This window comes from Dicentrarchus labrax, unplaced genomic scaffold, assembly GCF_905237075.1.
Source record: "Dicentrarchus labrax unplaced genomic scaffold, dlabrax2021, whole genome shotgun sequence".
NCBI lineage: Eukaryota > Metazoa > Chordata > Actinopteri > Moronidae > Dicentrarchus > Dicentrarchus labrax.
The window spans coordinates 27,557,843-27,572,842 of record NW_026136702.1 but is presented as its reverse complement, the minus strand read 5'-3'; the positions used below and the strand labels follow the sequence as shown (position 1 = coordinate 27,572,842).

Here is a 15,000-nt window from a genome sequence, read left to right as displayed (position 1 = left end):
ATTATAAATATATATAATGTATATATATTTATAATATATATACATTATATATATAATATATATATATATATATATATAAAATATATATATTATATATATATAACAATGATTATATGGCGGTCATGACTCATATGTTTGACTGTACCATCTGACTGAAGACTTGTGGAGATATTTGTAACTGATGAGGAAGAATGTGAACTCTGTAATGTATACAGGTGATTTATGAATAAATACTTATTATATTAATATATATTTAGCACACGTCTCAAAAACAGATATCAAAAACAAAAGTAATCACTGGAATGAAACTTTATATGTGAACATTTGAATAATGTCACAAACATCATTGTGGCACATTAGCATTGAATAGTAAAATGAGAACATTAAATCATATTTTAATTTCCATTTTTAACATGTTATTTTTCAAAATTAATCTTAATTAATTAATTAAATTCATCAGCATTTGACACCAAACTGCGGTGGCCAGGTATTTTCTAACTGTGCCACCCGTCTATATCCACCCCTGCAGGGTGAATGGAACAGACTCATTTATAAAAGATTATTAAACAATATTTAATTTAATATTTAAAACAGTACAGAGCTCAACCCAGTGTTTGATTGGTGGCAGTATTTACACAAACAAACACATTTTGTTCATTTAACTTTTATTGATATTTTATTTTGGTTTCTAAAAACAAAAGAAGACATTTTAAGACTTTAAATTTACATATTTATATATTATATCAGAGTTTTTACTTGTATAACCTGAATACGCACTTTATTCTCCGGCTGTCTCCAGTTCTATTTCAGACTCACATTGTGAAAGAAACTCTCACTTCTCCTTTTCTGTGTCTCAAGTGTTGTGAGCTCCTCCACCCAGTTACTTCTGCTGCCTTTCAAAACACGGTTACTCAACTACTGCTTATAGTTAATGTGTATTCATTACGAGAACAGAAGTAAAAAACAGATAAAAATAAATCAAATGGCAGAACTGATGTGTTTTAAACATAAAACTGTTTATTTCTTTGAAACTGAAGCAGGAATTCTCCAATACTTTCATTATCTTCATCAAATTCAATTTTATTTTCTTTCTTACAAAAGCACAATGAAAAGACCTCATAAAAACAATAAATTACACAAAAGAACAAAGAATATTAACACAAAAATAAAGTAAGTAAACTAACTAAAGCAAGTCTTTTTGGGGGCTCTTATAAATACGTACGAGTGATACAGACACATTTCAGTCCAAAGCTTTCCTAATGATCAATAATCAATAAAAACAATGAAGCATAGTTCTACCTCATAGATAAAAATTAAAAAGTACCAGATTGCGTCCATAAAGAGAAAGAGAACCGTCCAATCAGAGAGCTTCAGATCCATAGTGACACGAAGTGGGACAGCAATGTCTTTTACCTATAACGTCTCTAACCTTTGACCTCTGATTCAGTAGCAAACACTGTTCAGGTCTCAGCTTCCTTTAGCAGGTGAAGGAAATAATTAGGGACTGAGCCAATATCAACTGTAAGGTCCCTAATTATTATACTATATTACTATATAGGGTTAGGGTTAGGGTTAGGGTCTTCCTCGGTTTCTGGTGATGAGGGCTTGGGCGTGGGGTGACGTGGCATGGAGTGGCTGCGGCGGGGGACCACCATGCAGGCCCCGACGTAGGTTGATGGCGAGGTCCCACCCAACACTGCTTGCAGCTTTAATTATATATTTTATCTGAATGCAACTTTCCCAAATCTCTTCGGACGTACAGAGAGAGTGAGGATAAACGTTAGGTTCACAGTTCATGGTTTGGACCACCTGCAGTGGTCAATATGTGGGACATCATTCAATACGTGGGACATCATTCAATACGTGGGACATCATTCAATACGTGGGACATCATTCAATATGTGGGACATCATTCAATACGACCATAAAAGATAAAATGATGTCCCATGTGGTCACCTGTCTCACTGAAGAGCTGTGGCGTCCACACAGACAGTGTTTATCTTCCTACAGTGAGTCTGCCTTTAATAAATACAACACGATAAAAGTCTGAATTAATGAAATGATTCAGAGAGCTGTTCATATGTATATATATGTATATATGTATTTATATGATATATGTATGTATTTGTAGATGATATTTATATGTTACTGGTATATGTTGAACTAACGTTCTGTGATGTGGAACAAATGCTTTATATTTATTTGTAGATGAATGTATCACAGATATTTTACTTTGTTCTGTTTTATATTTGTAAAATATTTTTGTGAGTTTGCAAATCTTTTTTTCATCTTGTGGAAGACATGTTATATTTACAGATTTACACACAGACTGTTGATCTGTATACAGACTGCTGATCTGTACACACAGATAACACATCTGTCTCTATATAGATATTTACTTCACCGAGCAGTTTCACAGCCGGTTTTCATGGATCATTTTTACCTCTTACGTCCACCTACTGACACCTCCGAACGTTATCAGATAAACTGACTCATCGTGTCACTGGATGGACTGTGGGTGCCAACGAGATGTAACTTCATCCTCTGCCTGCTACTGAACTGTAGATGATGGCATCCTCTGCTTCCTCCGCCGGTCTGAAAGAGAAGGAAACACAGAGTGAGTCAGCAGACAGTGTTGTGTCATCTGGGAAAGGAAGAGAAAGGGCTCTCTATGTGCAAGCAACAGTTTCAACAGACAGAACCCACAGTGGGCTACAGCAGCAGACCTGGACTACAGACAGTAAACCTATAAACCCTAATGGAGAGCAGAGATATCTGTTCACTAACATATTTTACTGTTTATCTGGAACATGTGATTGTGTGTGAACAGCTCTACTCGCAGTACGTCACCGCTGCTGGCTGCTAAACACCAACACGAACTTTACGCATGAATCAAGTTATAAATAAGGTTTATTATCATTATTAAGTTCCTCTAAGCTGTTTGGTGTCAAAGGTTAAACCTGCACATTGAAGCTCTGTTGGACCACGACAGAGTCCGTCTGTACGGTACCTGGCCTGTTTCTACTGTTTGAAGTGGACGGAGACGTAGCTGACGGCGCCCACAGCTCGGCTGGTTTCCTGTTGCTGGAGATGTTATCAGGATGCTATTTATGTCTCTTGACTTGCAGTACTTATATTTTTCTCCTACAATCTTTATCATTGTTATGAACCAAAATACCAAAACAAATTCCTATTTGAGAAACCTACGTGGCAACAGAACTGATTCTGTTTCTGTGATAAAACACGTATTACATGGTTCAGTGTGACTTCCGCTTCCTGAGAACATCATTATCCCTGATGTACATCCACAATAAACCTCAGAAAGTGCATGAGAATCATCCTGTTTCTTCAGTATCACAGTAATCAGCGATAGTTTGTACATTCACGAGTATGCAGCTAACAGCAGTCATCTTAGTGGTTCCCGGATAGGCCTGTATGTTGCTGTTAGCATGTTAGTATCTGTCAGATAGGCAACAACATTTCTAACTTCCCCCCCTTTTTTTTTTTTTTTTACATAAAAGTCACATTTCACAGTGAGTTGATGAAAATAAAGCAGAAGGAAACGACTCAGACATCCACTGTGTTTGAAATGAGGAGCAGCCAGTTCACAGTGCGGCTGCACCATCATCCAGTCTGTTCAAGCACTAAAATAAAACCAATACTGAGAACAAACGAATCCAAATCATTGACAAACAGTTTGTTTGCAGTGAAATGTCTGACTGACCTCTGTTAACGCCATCAGTAGGCAGCAGGTCACTGGAGTATTTCATGGTACAGACACTGAAACTACAAACAGCTGAGGACATAAAACTAATCCTTGTGGAACACCAGAAAGAATTTAAGGAACTCTGATAGTCTTAAACAGATCTGGAACATATTTTATGTAAAGCACTTTGTATTGTGTTTTATGCATGAATTAAGCCAGAGTTTCTCAAATGGGGTTAACCATTACCATCATTGGCTAACCCAACTCTAGCCCAACGTAATCAACCATAACCCAACCAGCCTGATGGAGTGTGATATAGTGTTATAACCTCTTTATACAGGAAGTTTTCTATGGACCAGAACTGCTTTGCACTGGTCCCCCCTGACTGGGCTGGGAAAAAGCTTCACAGGGTTCATTAACAAATAGAGTCTCTTCGGTACCTCGCCTGCTTCTTCTGTTTGAACTGGACAGAGGCGTAGCTGATTTCGTCCTCAGCTCTACTGGTTTGGGGTTGCTGACCCCCTTCCTCCTCCTCAGCGACTATCAGAGTGTTGCTGTAGATGTTATCAGGATGCTGAGAACCACAAACAGCAGGAAATGAGAAAGACAGGCAGAAATGAAGTTTCTAATGTGTGATCTGTTCGAGGTGGATTAACAGATTAGTTGGTTCAGTAAAAAACTAAATTTATTTGGACTAAAAGTTATTTCAGTCATCACAATGAGTAGAAACAGGTATTTCTGCTTGGAGGTGATACTCACTGACAGACAAACATCTTTACACACACAGCCTGTAGGGGAGAGTAGGGTAAGTTGAGCCACCCCTTGTTGCTAGGAAATGGTAAAAAAACATTGATCATGTGACCAAATATTTAGGAGGCATCATTTCATGGAGTCTGTCAATGTAAGAACCACATGGGTAAAGTGGTTAGATATTTATTTCCAAAAAATTCTTTTTCACTCTTGAAAGTGAATTTAGTCTATCATAAGTTTCATGAGAATTGTGTTTAGACCAAAATAGATCATTTTAGGGATACGGCACAACTTACCCCGCTCCTATGCTCAATATATAAAAAAGTGGTCTTGTGGCTCAACTTACCCCGTGTGTGGGGTAAGTTGAGCCACGAGACCACTTTTTTTGGACATGCTATATTATCACAACAGTTAGGTTTACACTCATTCTGTGTTTGAAGGGATGCTCAACATCCTGAAATATATGCAGATATTAGTTAGCGACAAAACTATGATTGCCTTGATGTAGTGATCCCAAATATGAAAAATGGCTCATCTTACCCCACTCTCCCCTACCATAAATCCAGGTTCTCTAAAGTCTATGGAATCTGAAATATTTTATACTTTATATTAAGTTATTGTTAAGTTTTATATGAAGTTATTAAAACCATTTATCATTTAGGGATCTGTCTGTTTAAATCCTTCATGTCTTTTTACCCTTTAAAGCTCCAGTGTGTCACATTAATATAATATCCATAGCTATGTTTTCATTAGTGTCGAATCAGCTGATAATAAGAATAAGAATAAAATAATTAAACAATTAATAATAGTTTTTTATTTACAGATGGAGCGGGTCCTCGAGAAATCGCCATGAATGTTGGAAAAGAGGAGGACATATGCTGGAAAATTTGGAAGAACCTCCGCGACCGATTTGAAAAAAAGAAAAAAACCTTTTTTTTCTTCTAGTGCGTAGAAATAGCAAATTCGCTAGCCTCTCCTCACTAGCGAAACCTCCGTTCAGGAGAAGACTGCAACTAGTGCCGCGACCACCACGCGCAAGTATAGATAGTCACGGCGCTCCCATGACGTCACCAAGTTGGTCTGCGTCGAGTATACCGGGCGCTTTAGCGTGCCTGCTTAACGATTCCGCTTATCGATTCCGCTTGTTGCAAATGCGTCATGACGTCACACACGCACTGCGTTGTTTTGGTTCAGAACGCAGCAAACATGGCGTCGAGGCAGAAGCGCTCTAAAGTTTGGTTATATTTCACGCGAAAAGTGGACAATACTACCTCCAATATGCAGACACATTTGGCCACACAATGCAATTCATTTGCAGGACTGTCGCGTGTTTGATACCCTACTACCTAGCGACACAAGTGAGTCAAGCAGCAGCGGAGCTAACTGGACGCCATCTGTTATTCATGCCAAAGGAAACTTTAAACTCTCCAGGCAGGACAGGTCCTGTCTGACTTTTACTGTACGAATAATCTCCATTGTCATTGTCCATCAAATTTCATTGTCATGAACCTGCTCTAGGATTATGACAAAGAAGGGGGACCACAAAGAGTTTGTAAATGTTCTAAACAAAAAGAAGTTTAATTAAACAATATTCACTGTCACAAGTCACAATATGTATATGTACGTCAGTGAGGTCAGTAGTGTAGTGAGGGAGTGTGTGGACATGGGTGAAGTGTGTGTGTCAAAAGGTGGTGCATGTCTCCAAAGACCACAACAAACCAGGAACGTGCTGAGTGGAAGGGGAGGATGATCACCAACCAGCCGTTTATAAAGAGCAGCACTCAGGACACACCAGGTATAGCCCATCTAATGGCCACACCCTCTGCCACTCTCCTGGAGAGAAGGGAAAAAGACCCAGACCAACCAGAGGGGGGTGGGGTCATCACAATGATGACGACTTTACTTTGAGAAGTAGCTCACCTACTTTTAGGTGTGTTCTGAGGTTGCTACACATAATTTGTGTAAACTCTGTGCTGTGTCCTCTGATCAGATATTAAAGTGAGTTAATACAAACAAACACATTTGTACTTAATCCCTCACCCAAAGAGAATCGATAAGAGAATCGATAAGGAATCGGATCAATGAGCAATATCTATATGGAATCGGAATCGTTAAATTCTTATCAATTCCCATCACTATCCGCCATGTTTAACCGCTATTTTTCTACAGTAACCCAGAAGGCACAAACCAGACACTGGATCTAGAGAGAGACGTTGGACATGTTTTCGTGGCCACCGTAGTTTCTCCTTCACGCTTGGAAGGGGAGGGTGAGGTGAGGGAGTTGCGATCTGCAACTACACTGCTCAATGCTACTAAATCCCAACACTGGACCTTTAATGCATCATCATCTGACAGGAGGACCAAAGTCAACGTTCAAACACAACAAGAAAATATTTCCAGCACTAAAATCCTACTTAACTAAAAGTTCAAACACCAGTCTCTACTTATTATTTTATATTTTTTGGATAGTTTGCACTCATTTACAGACAGTTATTTGTATTATTGTAGCAGAACTGTTTTACAAATGAGTGTAACTGTTTTACAAATGAGTGTAACTGTAAATGCATTGAGATCAATGTTACAATCAGACTCAGCTGGAGAAATCAGATTTGTGTGTAATATATAATTAAATTATCTCGTTATAACGTGAACAGGATTGTGTAACAGCTCCTCATTATAATGAGAAACTGGAAAGACCTTTTGGTATTTTTATACAATTCTCTGTATTATAATATTTTATCATTTTTAACAATCAGAGCCAGTTCTTCCGTCAGTAACTCACCTTTTGTTCTGTCTCACCTCCCACAGCTCTATGACCCTTATCTGCAGCCCGCCTCCTGCAAATATATGACCATTAATAACAATACACACAGCAGCCACATATAGTAAAGGAGGAGAATATAAAGTGGCACAAAGGCTAACATATGAGGATACACGGTCATTTAATTGTCACTTTACAACACATCATAACGGGTTTAGTCACAAAAAACAAACCTAATATACAAAATGATCCAGGAGTAATAAATAATTCCTACATAGACACACACAGAAATCACTCCACTGGCAGCAGAGCTGAAGCAAAGTCAAATAGTACTCCTGATTTCTGTCCACATGAGGACCCTGACTTATTACTGCGTGCCGTCACCTCCTGCTGAGTCAGCACCCTGAAGCACAAAGGTGCCCACCGCTCTGCCTCTGATTGGCTAATGCTCATTGCCTTCATTAGTTTGGTTGGTATTCAGAGCCATAGAAATATTGTTACGGTTGGAGTAGGGTTAATTATCGCCCACGTAACTGTGCCTCTGTAAACACAGAACTAACTCGATGCTGAACAAACAGTATTGATCAGGGTTGTGCTGAATTAAGGCACTGAAACCTTTGTTGGTCCAATTCAGGCACTGTGGGGAAGGTCTGTGCAGTATTAGTGTGATATAGAACAAATGAAAATACTCAAGTAAAGTAAAACTACCTCTAATCCAGTGGTGTGGAGGTGCCTGAAGAAGTGGGTAAACTCTTAATTTATTTATACCCTTTTTGAAGCAACCTGTCTGGTTAACAGCTGGTTAAGTCAGGTCCTCTGAGGTAGGTCACCAGTGTGTAAGTAAAACAACAAAAATACTAAAAACTAAACTAAAGTCTGTTCTCCGACTTCAACATGTCGATTAGCCATTAAAGCCAGCTGGTGAGACAGGTTTTTGTGTCTCACTACTTCATCTGAATGATTTTTATTAAAACCAACCAGAGTTCTTAAAGCTCCAGTGTGTCACATTACTGTAAGATAATATCCATAAGTATGTTTTTATTAGCGTATAATCAGCTGTTGTGTTTTTGTTTCTATCTACAGAGGGAGTGGGTCCTCTTCTGGCGGAGTCCGCCACGTTGGACCACCATGTTTCTACAGTAGCCCAGAGTGGACAAACCAAACACTGGATCTAGATCAGGGTGTTTTGCGGCTACTGTAGTTTCTACTTTGTGCGTGGGAGGGGACGGTGAACTGTGATCTACAACTACACCACTAGATGGCATTATATCCTTTAACTGTTGTATCTGTTTGGATTATTCCCTAAAACGATCGTGACTATATTCTACAGTCGTCTCCTGATGTCAGCTCACAGAATAGTCCAGTGGTTTAAATACAAACTGTGAAAGGTCGACAGATTTATTAAAGCACCTTTTGATGATGCAGAGGACCACGATAAGAGCGATCAGAGCCAGCAGGACACCGAACGCCACACCAACTATCAGAGACATGTTACCTCCTGTAAAACAAGTGAAATGGACAAAAACAGCAAATTATTTACCGCCAGTAGCCTGCGTCCGCCGTGTTCACTGGGAGGCTGCCGAGCCCCGTTCGGTTGCACGCTAACAGCAGCTACATTAGCAGTTAGCAGTTGAGTCAGAACAGCTGGAGGATGAAAACCAGACAATATTCTCTCCATAAAATCTGATCCACTTTCACCCAAATCACTGATAATAAAGTTGGGTTTTGTACAAAACCCAACTTAAAAAAGTTTTTTAAATAATCAAATAAAATAATCAAATAATAATAAAAGTTATTTCTCTGAACGTGCCCCCCCTCCTGCAGCTCTGTGATATCTGTTAGCAGCAGATACTTTATAAGATGATGATATCATATGTCAGATGTTTCAGATTCTTCTGGCCAAAGAATTTATTGATCACAGACCTGAAATGTTTTCAGCTAACAACTGATCAGACAAACCTTCGTCCTCCACATGCAGACTGTACGGCAGGGACACAGTTCTGTTGTTAGTCCTCAACCCACAGGTGTAGTTCCCAGAATCCTTTGCAGTCAGAGGGCCGAGCTGGAGGGCGGGGCCAGACTCTGAGAGGGCGTGGTTGTCTTTGAACCAGGTGACCTCCAGTTGGTGGATATTGACTGCAGTGCAGTACAGAGTGACTGATTCTCCTCCTCTCATCTCTCCGTCTGCACTGGAGCTGTTTATCCTCATTCTAACAGGATCTAAATTACATTTTAAAGTTAGTTTTAGATAAAGAAATGTTGCTGATGTTCCACTGACTGTAACAGGGTGAATGGTTCCTCTGTACCTCTGAGCTCTTTGGTGCATAACGCTTTTTTATTATATACATATACAGTACATATATATATATATAGAGAGAGAGATTTTATGGAGAAAACATTTCCTCTGATGTCCTCCGGCTGCTCAGCTTCAACTCTCTGTGATTTACAGAGTTTCCTGACGGACAGTAAAGTAACTGCTGCTGTTAGCTAGTTAGCTTAGCCGTCAGGCTCGGCAGCTTTTATGGGCCGAGCTAATGTGAGAGGCTGAGAGAGCTCAGAGGACGGAGGACGCTGACGGAGGACGCTCAGAAGCATAAAGGACAGAGTGAATGTGGGTTGGATAAAGAGAGCTTGGTGAAATAACAGGCTGCAGACAGACGGAGAGCTGTTGGAGCAGTCAGTAAGAGTAGCTGCTTGCTACGTCTGCTGACCTTTAATGTTTGGCTGTTAGCAAAGATCAGAACAAATATACAGATGTCTATATTTACCACTGAGAGTCGATTTAACATTTTCAATCAGACTTCATAGAAATAAATGTAACACAGATAACCAGAGTAGGGGAAAGGGTTGCGGTGTGGTTCCCCGATAGAACATGTTTATCATATAAATGTATACGTTTCAAATCTGAAAAATGTTTTCAGCCGTTCAGACAAACCTTCAGCCTCCACATGCAGACTGTACGGCAGGGACACAGTTCTGTTGTTGGTCTTCAAACCACAGGTGTAGTTCCCAGAATCCTTTGCAGTCAGCGGGCTGAGCTGGAGGGCGGGGCCAGACTCTGAGAGGACGTGGTTGTCTTTGAACCAGGTGACCTCCAGTTGGTGGATAGTGCAGACTGCAGTGCAGTACAGAGTGACTGATTCTCCTCCTCTCATCTCTCCGTCTGCACTGGAGCTGGTTATCTTCATTCTAACAGGATCTAAAATACATTTTAAAGTTAGTTTTACCTGAAGGATCAGTGTGGAGGATTTAGTGACATCCCAGATTGCAACCAACTGAAAACAGCTAAATATTGGAGGAGTGAAGAAGAAATCTCTTAAATATGTAAAGCCTCTGTCTAGAGCCAGTGTTTGGTTTGTCCCTTGTGGACTACTGTAGAAACATGGCAGCAGGAAGGTCTGACAGTACTGGACCTTTAATGATAGTATTCAAAATCAGAACCAGAATATGTCTGTCTGGTTCTGTCAGGAACTTAAACTTAAACCCTTTGACCTCTGACCTTCAGACCTCAGGCTTCAGGGTTACAAACATTAATGCTCAGTAGTATCAATATAATATATTAATATAATAATAATGATAATAATAATAATGATGATGATGATGATGATGATGATGATGATGATGATGATGATGATAATAATGATAATAATAATAATAATAATAATGATAATAATAATGATGATGATGATCTTACCAGTGACTGTGACTTTTACTCCTGATTTGTCAGTAAAATGTCCTCTGGTGTCATTTGCTTCCATTCTGAAGCGAAATGTTGCCTCGTCACTCTTCTGTATATCTGTGATCTGTAAAGTGCAGTTTCCCTTCTTGTCTCCCAGATATTTGTAACGACGGTCGTTGTTTGTAGACTCACTGTCGTACACAGACGGGGTGGTGCCCTGACAAATCTCATGGTTCTGGCACCAGACGACTCTGACGATCACTATAGGAACTTCTCTTCCATTCTCTCTAATGACAGATTTAACTGGTGTGAAGGAGCAGAGGAGGGTGACAGTGGATCCTTTAACAGCACAAACAGGATGTGGATAGTTCACACTCTGAGCTCCAGCACCTGGATACAAACATAGAACAGACTGACATCAAAAACTGAGTTCTCTGATTCTCTCTGTGAACTGAGATTAACAGACCTGTTACTGGATCTCATATTAAACTGTATTCGTGGCCTTTTCACTGACACAGAAACAGCAACTCATCTGGTTAAAAAACAGAAAGAAATAAACCAGACAGCTTCTTTTTATTCTGATTAGATGTGACAGTATTCTGCTGTATGGAAGGGTTTAATAGTTGTACCAGAAGACCATCCACAGTGTGGTTGTGGATCACTTCCTGTTGGTTGGTGACCGCCCTCCTTTTACAGAAGTAGTTGTTACGTCATTACAGTCTCTACCCGGCGGCTACGTCTGTACGATGAGGCTCAGAGGTACGCACAAACACAAAGGGCACCAGCTTACAGAAGTTCTGGTCCCATCAGCCCAAAAGCATTTTCACAACCAGCTCGTCCTAATGTATCTCAGCCAATCAGCAACCTCCGTGGCTGCGAATGAATCCAACACTGCAGTAACTGCAGTTCCTCTAACGACCACTAGAGGCTCCAGCACTGAGTCTCCATAAGGCTCCATATTATATATATGTATATATTATATAACTCTATACTGACTGATCATCCGTCCACTGACACTGTAGTTACTGTAATAATCAGCACCCACCCAGAGTGAAACAAGAAACAGCTGCTTCACCCATTCCCACACTGATAACAGCGAGCCACCACACGAGGTTTACAGCTATTTGTGGTTTGACACCAGCGATTAGCACAAAGTAGCCGAGACCTCGAACCCCACCGCGGCGCTACCAGAATGCATTGCAGGGCTGCTCATATAGATGATGAATGTAAAGTGTGGAAATGATTGATCCTGTGGACACGAACCTTAAGAGACACTTCAACACAACCAGGTTTCTAAAAACAGACGTACAAAACTGTTTGATCAGGATTCAAACTGTAAGAATTCATATTAATGAAGTTAGTGTGAAACATCAGGGAACAAACATAAATAATCATTTTGATGAGATAATAATGAATATATGGAGCTGCAGTCGTCATTAATGAGGCTCTGTGAGGGTGTAAAATGGGACCGCTGCAGTAGGACACATTGTGAGATGATGATGATGACAGTTTAAAACAGCTTTATTTATTTATTTTAGATTTACTCCTTTATTTCTACTGAGACCAAATGTTCTTGTTCAGAATAAATATATTTCTGTGAGTTCATAATCACAATATGATAACGATAACCAGTGATAACAAGAACTGATATTATTCTGCATTTTATTTGATTGTTATTGATGTGATCATGTGACAGCAGCTTTTTAATCTAAAGTATTTTACTTTATTTATATACTGACTTTATTTGACTTCTACAGAGGTTTAAATACAGAACGTACTTTACTGCAAGTACCTCAGACTTACTGGAGTCCATGTACTTAGTTACTTTCCTAACTAACAAGTAACTCAACGACAGATTAGAAATGTCTTTACATCAGGCAGAGGTCAGAAATAATCATTCTAGAGCTGCCTCGTAAAACATCCCATCTCATTGTTCACAGAGCAACATCATGGCGGGTTGCAGCCGTCACAAACCTTTAGAGTCTCATAATAACCACAAACACACGTTCTGTTAGTTTTATACTCTAAACCATATCTGATCAATCAATCAATCATCAGCATCTGAGCACCACCGGCTATTTAGTTATTGATCACGATAAAGGAAGAAAAAACTATTTGATGGGACTAAAATAGTTTCCTCTGATTCAATAAGACATTATCTAATAATAATAATAATAATAATAATAATAATAATAATACAGTCTCAGAGTGCAGTCTAATGAAGGTAAAGTTTATTTAGAAAGCTTCTGACAATATAAATATGATGTGGTAATTGGAGCCTGTGTGTCTCAATCTAAAGTCATTCTCTGACTTCCCCCTTTTTTTATTTGTTTTTCCGAGAACTTCTCTCACCAACTTCTCCTCACAAACTACCGCACCTTCTCTTTGTAGATAACTGGTCATTAAAGAAGAACCGAGTGGACATGGAGAGGAGAAGATATAAATCATTCATTCAGTCTTACCTGCCAGCAGCAACACGAAGCCCCAGAGAATCTTTCTGTCCCAAACCGCCATCCTTAGTTTGAGAGTCTGAGAGTTGTGACCTCAGTCAGTGTAAAGTGGAAAGTGAGCGGCTGACTGTGAAATGATGAAGGAAATGAAGGTCATTTTCTGACTTCCCCCTTTTTTCTTTCTTTCTTTTGACGTCTTTCGTCAACTTCATCTGTGAACCACATCTCCAAGTTTCAGCTTCAGCAACGTGCCGTCACTTCCCTAACATCAGCGTCCACAGATTATCTTTACAGCCGCCATATTCTGAGCGGGAACGTCCTCACAGAGCGAAGCATCGACTGCTTCCTGTCAGACTGAGTCCATCTTTAGAGACGGTTTCTGTGTGGAAGCACCATCATTCACTGAACACTCATATTGAGCACTTTCAGACCTTCAGCAGACTCTAGCAGCCAATAGGAAGAGAGTTCAGTCCCCAGGTGTTTCACCTCTCATAGAGACATTAGCATCCTGCTAACAGTCCAACCCAGAGGTTAGCATCGACAAACAGCCAGTTAGCATTGTAGCTGTTTGAGTTAGCATTGTAGCTGTTAGCATTGGCTAGCTGGCTGTTTGAGTTAGCATTGTGAGTTAGCATGGTGGCTGTTTGAGTTAGCATTGTGAGTTAGCATGGTGGCTGTTTGAGTTAGCATTTTAGCATTGTGGCTGTTTGAGTTAGCATTGTGAGTTAGCATTGTAGCTGTTTGAGTTAGCATTGTGAGTTAGCATGGTGGCTGTTTGAGTTAGCATTGTGAGTTAGCATTGTGGCTGTTTGAGTTATCATTGTGAGTTAGCACAGTGGCTGTTTGAGTTAGCATTGTGAGCGGCTGTTTGAGTTAGCATTGTGAGTTAGCATTGTGGCTGTTTGAGTTAGCATTGTGAGTTAGCATTGTGGCTGTTTGAGTTAGCATTGTGATGTTTGAGTTAGCATTGTGGCTGTTTGAGTTAGCATTGTGAGTTAGCATTGTGGCTGTTTGAGTTAGCATTGTGAGTTAGCATTGTGGCTGTTTGAGTTAGCATTGTGACTGTTTGAGTTAGCATTGTGGCTGTTTGAGTTAGCATTGTGAGTTAGCATTGTAGCTGTTTGAGTTAGCATTGTGTACACGTGGAATGTATCACCTGCAAAACATCACTTTCAGACTTTTATTATGCTTCGACTTTGTTCAACTTTAGCATGTAAAGAAGAAGAAGATCCAAAGTGAATTTCAAAAGCCAAACACATCATGTATTTATCCCCACCTGGTGGACAAAACACCTCACTGCACTCTGGATTCCTGATGCATTTATGTCTCTGAATCAGAACTGTGACAGAATTATAATAATATAATGGAATATAAACCCTTTGTTTTTAAAACTGAATCAATTATTGTGTTTTCACATCTAAAATATGCTTATTGGACAGTTTTAAATTCAAATCTGACCAAATTTAGCAGTAAATAAAATTGTAAATGTAAAAGTGATGAGTTAGTTAGTGATTCTACAAAAAGTAAAAGTGACACCAGTCAGTGTAAAATAAAACAGTCATTTTTAATATCTCATATCTTCAACTTCATGACCCCCAGTTACATCTCACATCTCCTCGTTCCTTATTCCACTCCTCGACCGCTCTGCTCCTTT

At 39.6% G+C, this 15,000-nt stretch overlaps 1 protein-coding gene across 7 annotated transcripts; it reads right to left on the bottom strand.

Moving 5' to 3' along the window:
- Window positions 1-997: 997 nt before the first annotated feature.
- LOC127376781 (B-cell receptor CD22-like) lies at window positions 998-13,793 on the bottom strand. Of its 7 annotated transcripts, none has more exons than XM_051424082.1 (8): window positions 13,359-13,757; window positions 10,912-11,286; window positions 10,310-10,416; window positions 9,177-9,333; window positions 8,628-8,715; window positions 7,239-7,293; window positions 4,147-4,280; window positions 998-2,595 (listed from the first exon to the last, which is right to left on the bottom strand). In XM_051424082.1, exons 1-8 carry the CDS (start codon window positions 13,408-13,410, stop codon window positions 2,538-2,540), a joined length of 1,026 nt encoding a protein of 341 aa, XP_051280042.1. In that variant the 5' UTR covers window positions 13,411-13,757; the 3' UTR covers window positions 998-2,537. The 7 variants fall into 7 exon arrangements, with proteins under 7 accessions (XP_051280042.1, XP_051279994.1, XP_051280039.1 ...); XM_051424034.1 differs by having other exon boundaries at window positions 9,177-9,437; window positions 10,153-10,416; window positions 13,359-13,735; XM_051424079.1 differs by lacking the exon at window positions 9,177-9,333 and having other exon boundaries at window positions 10,153-10,416; window positions 13,359-13,758.
- Between the last annotated feature and the right edge of the window lie 1,207 nt (window positions 13,794-15,000).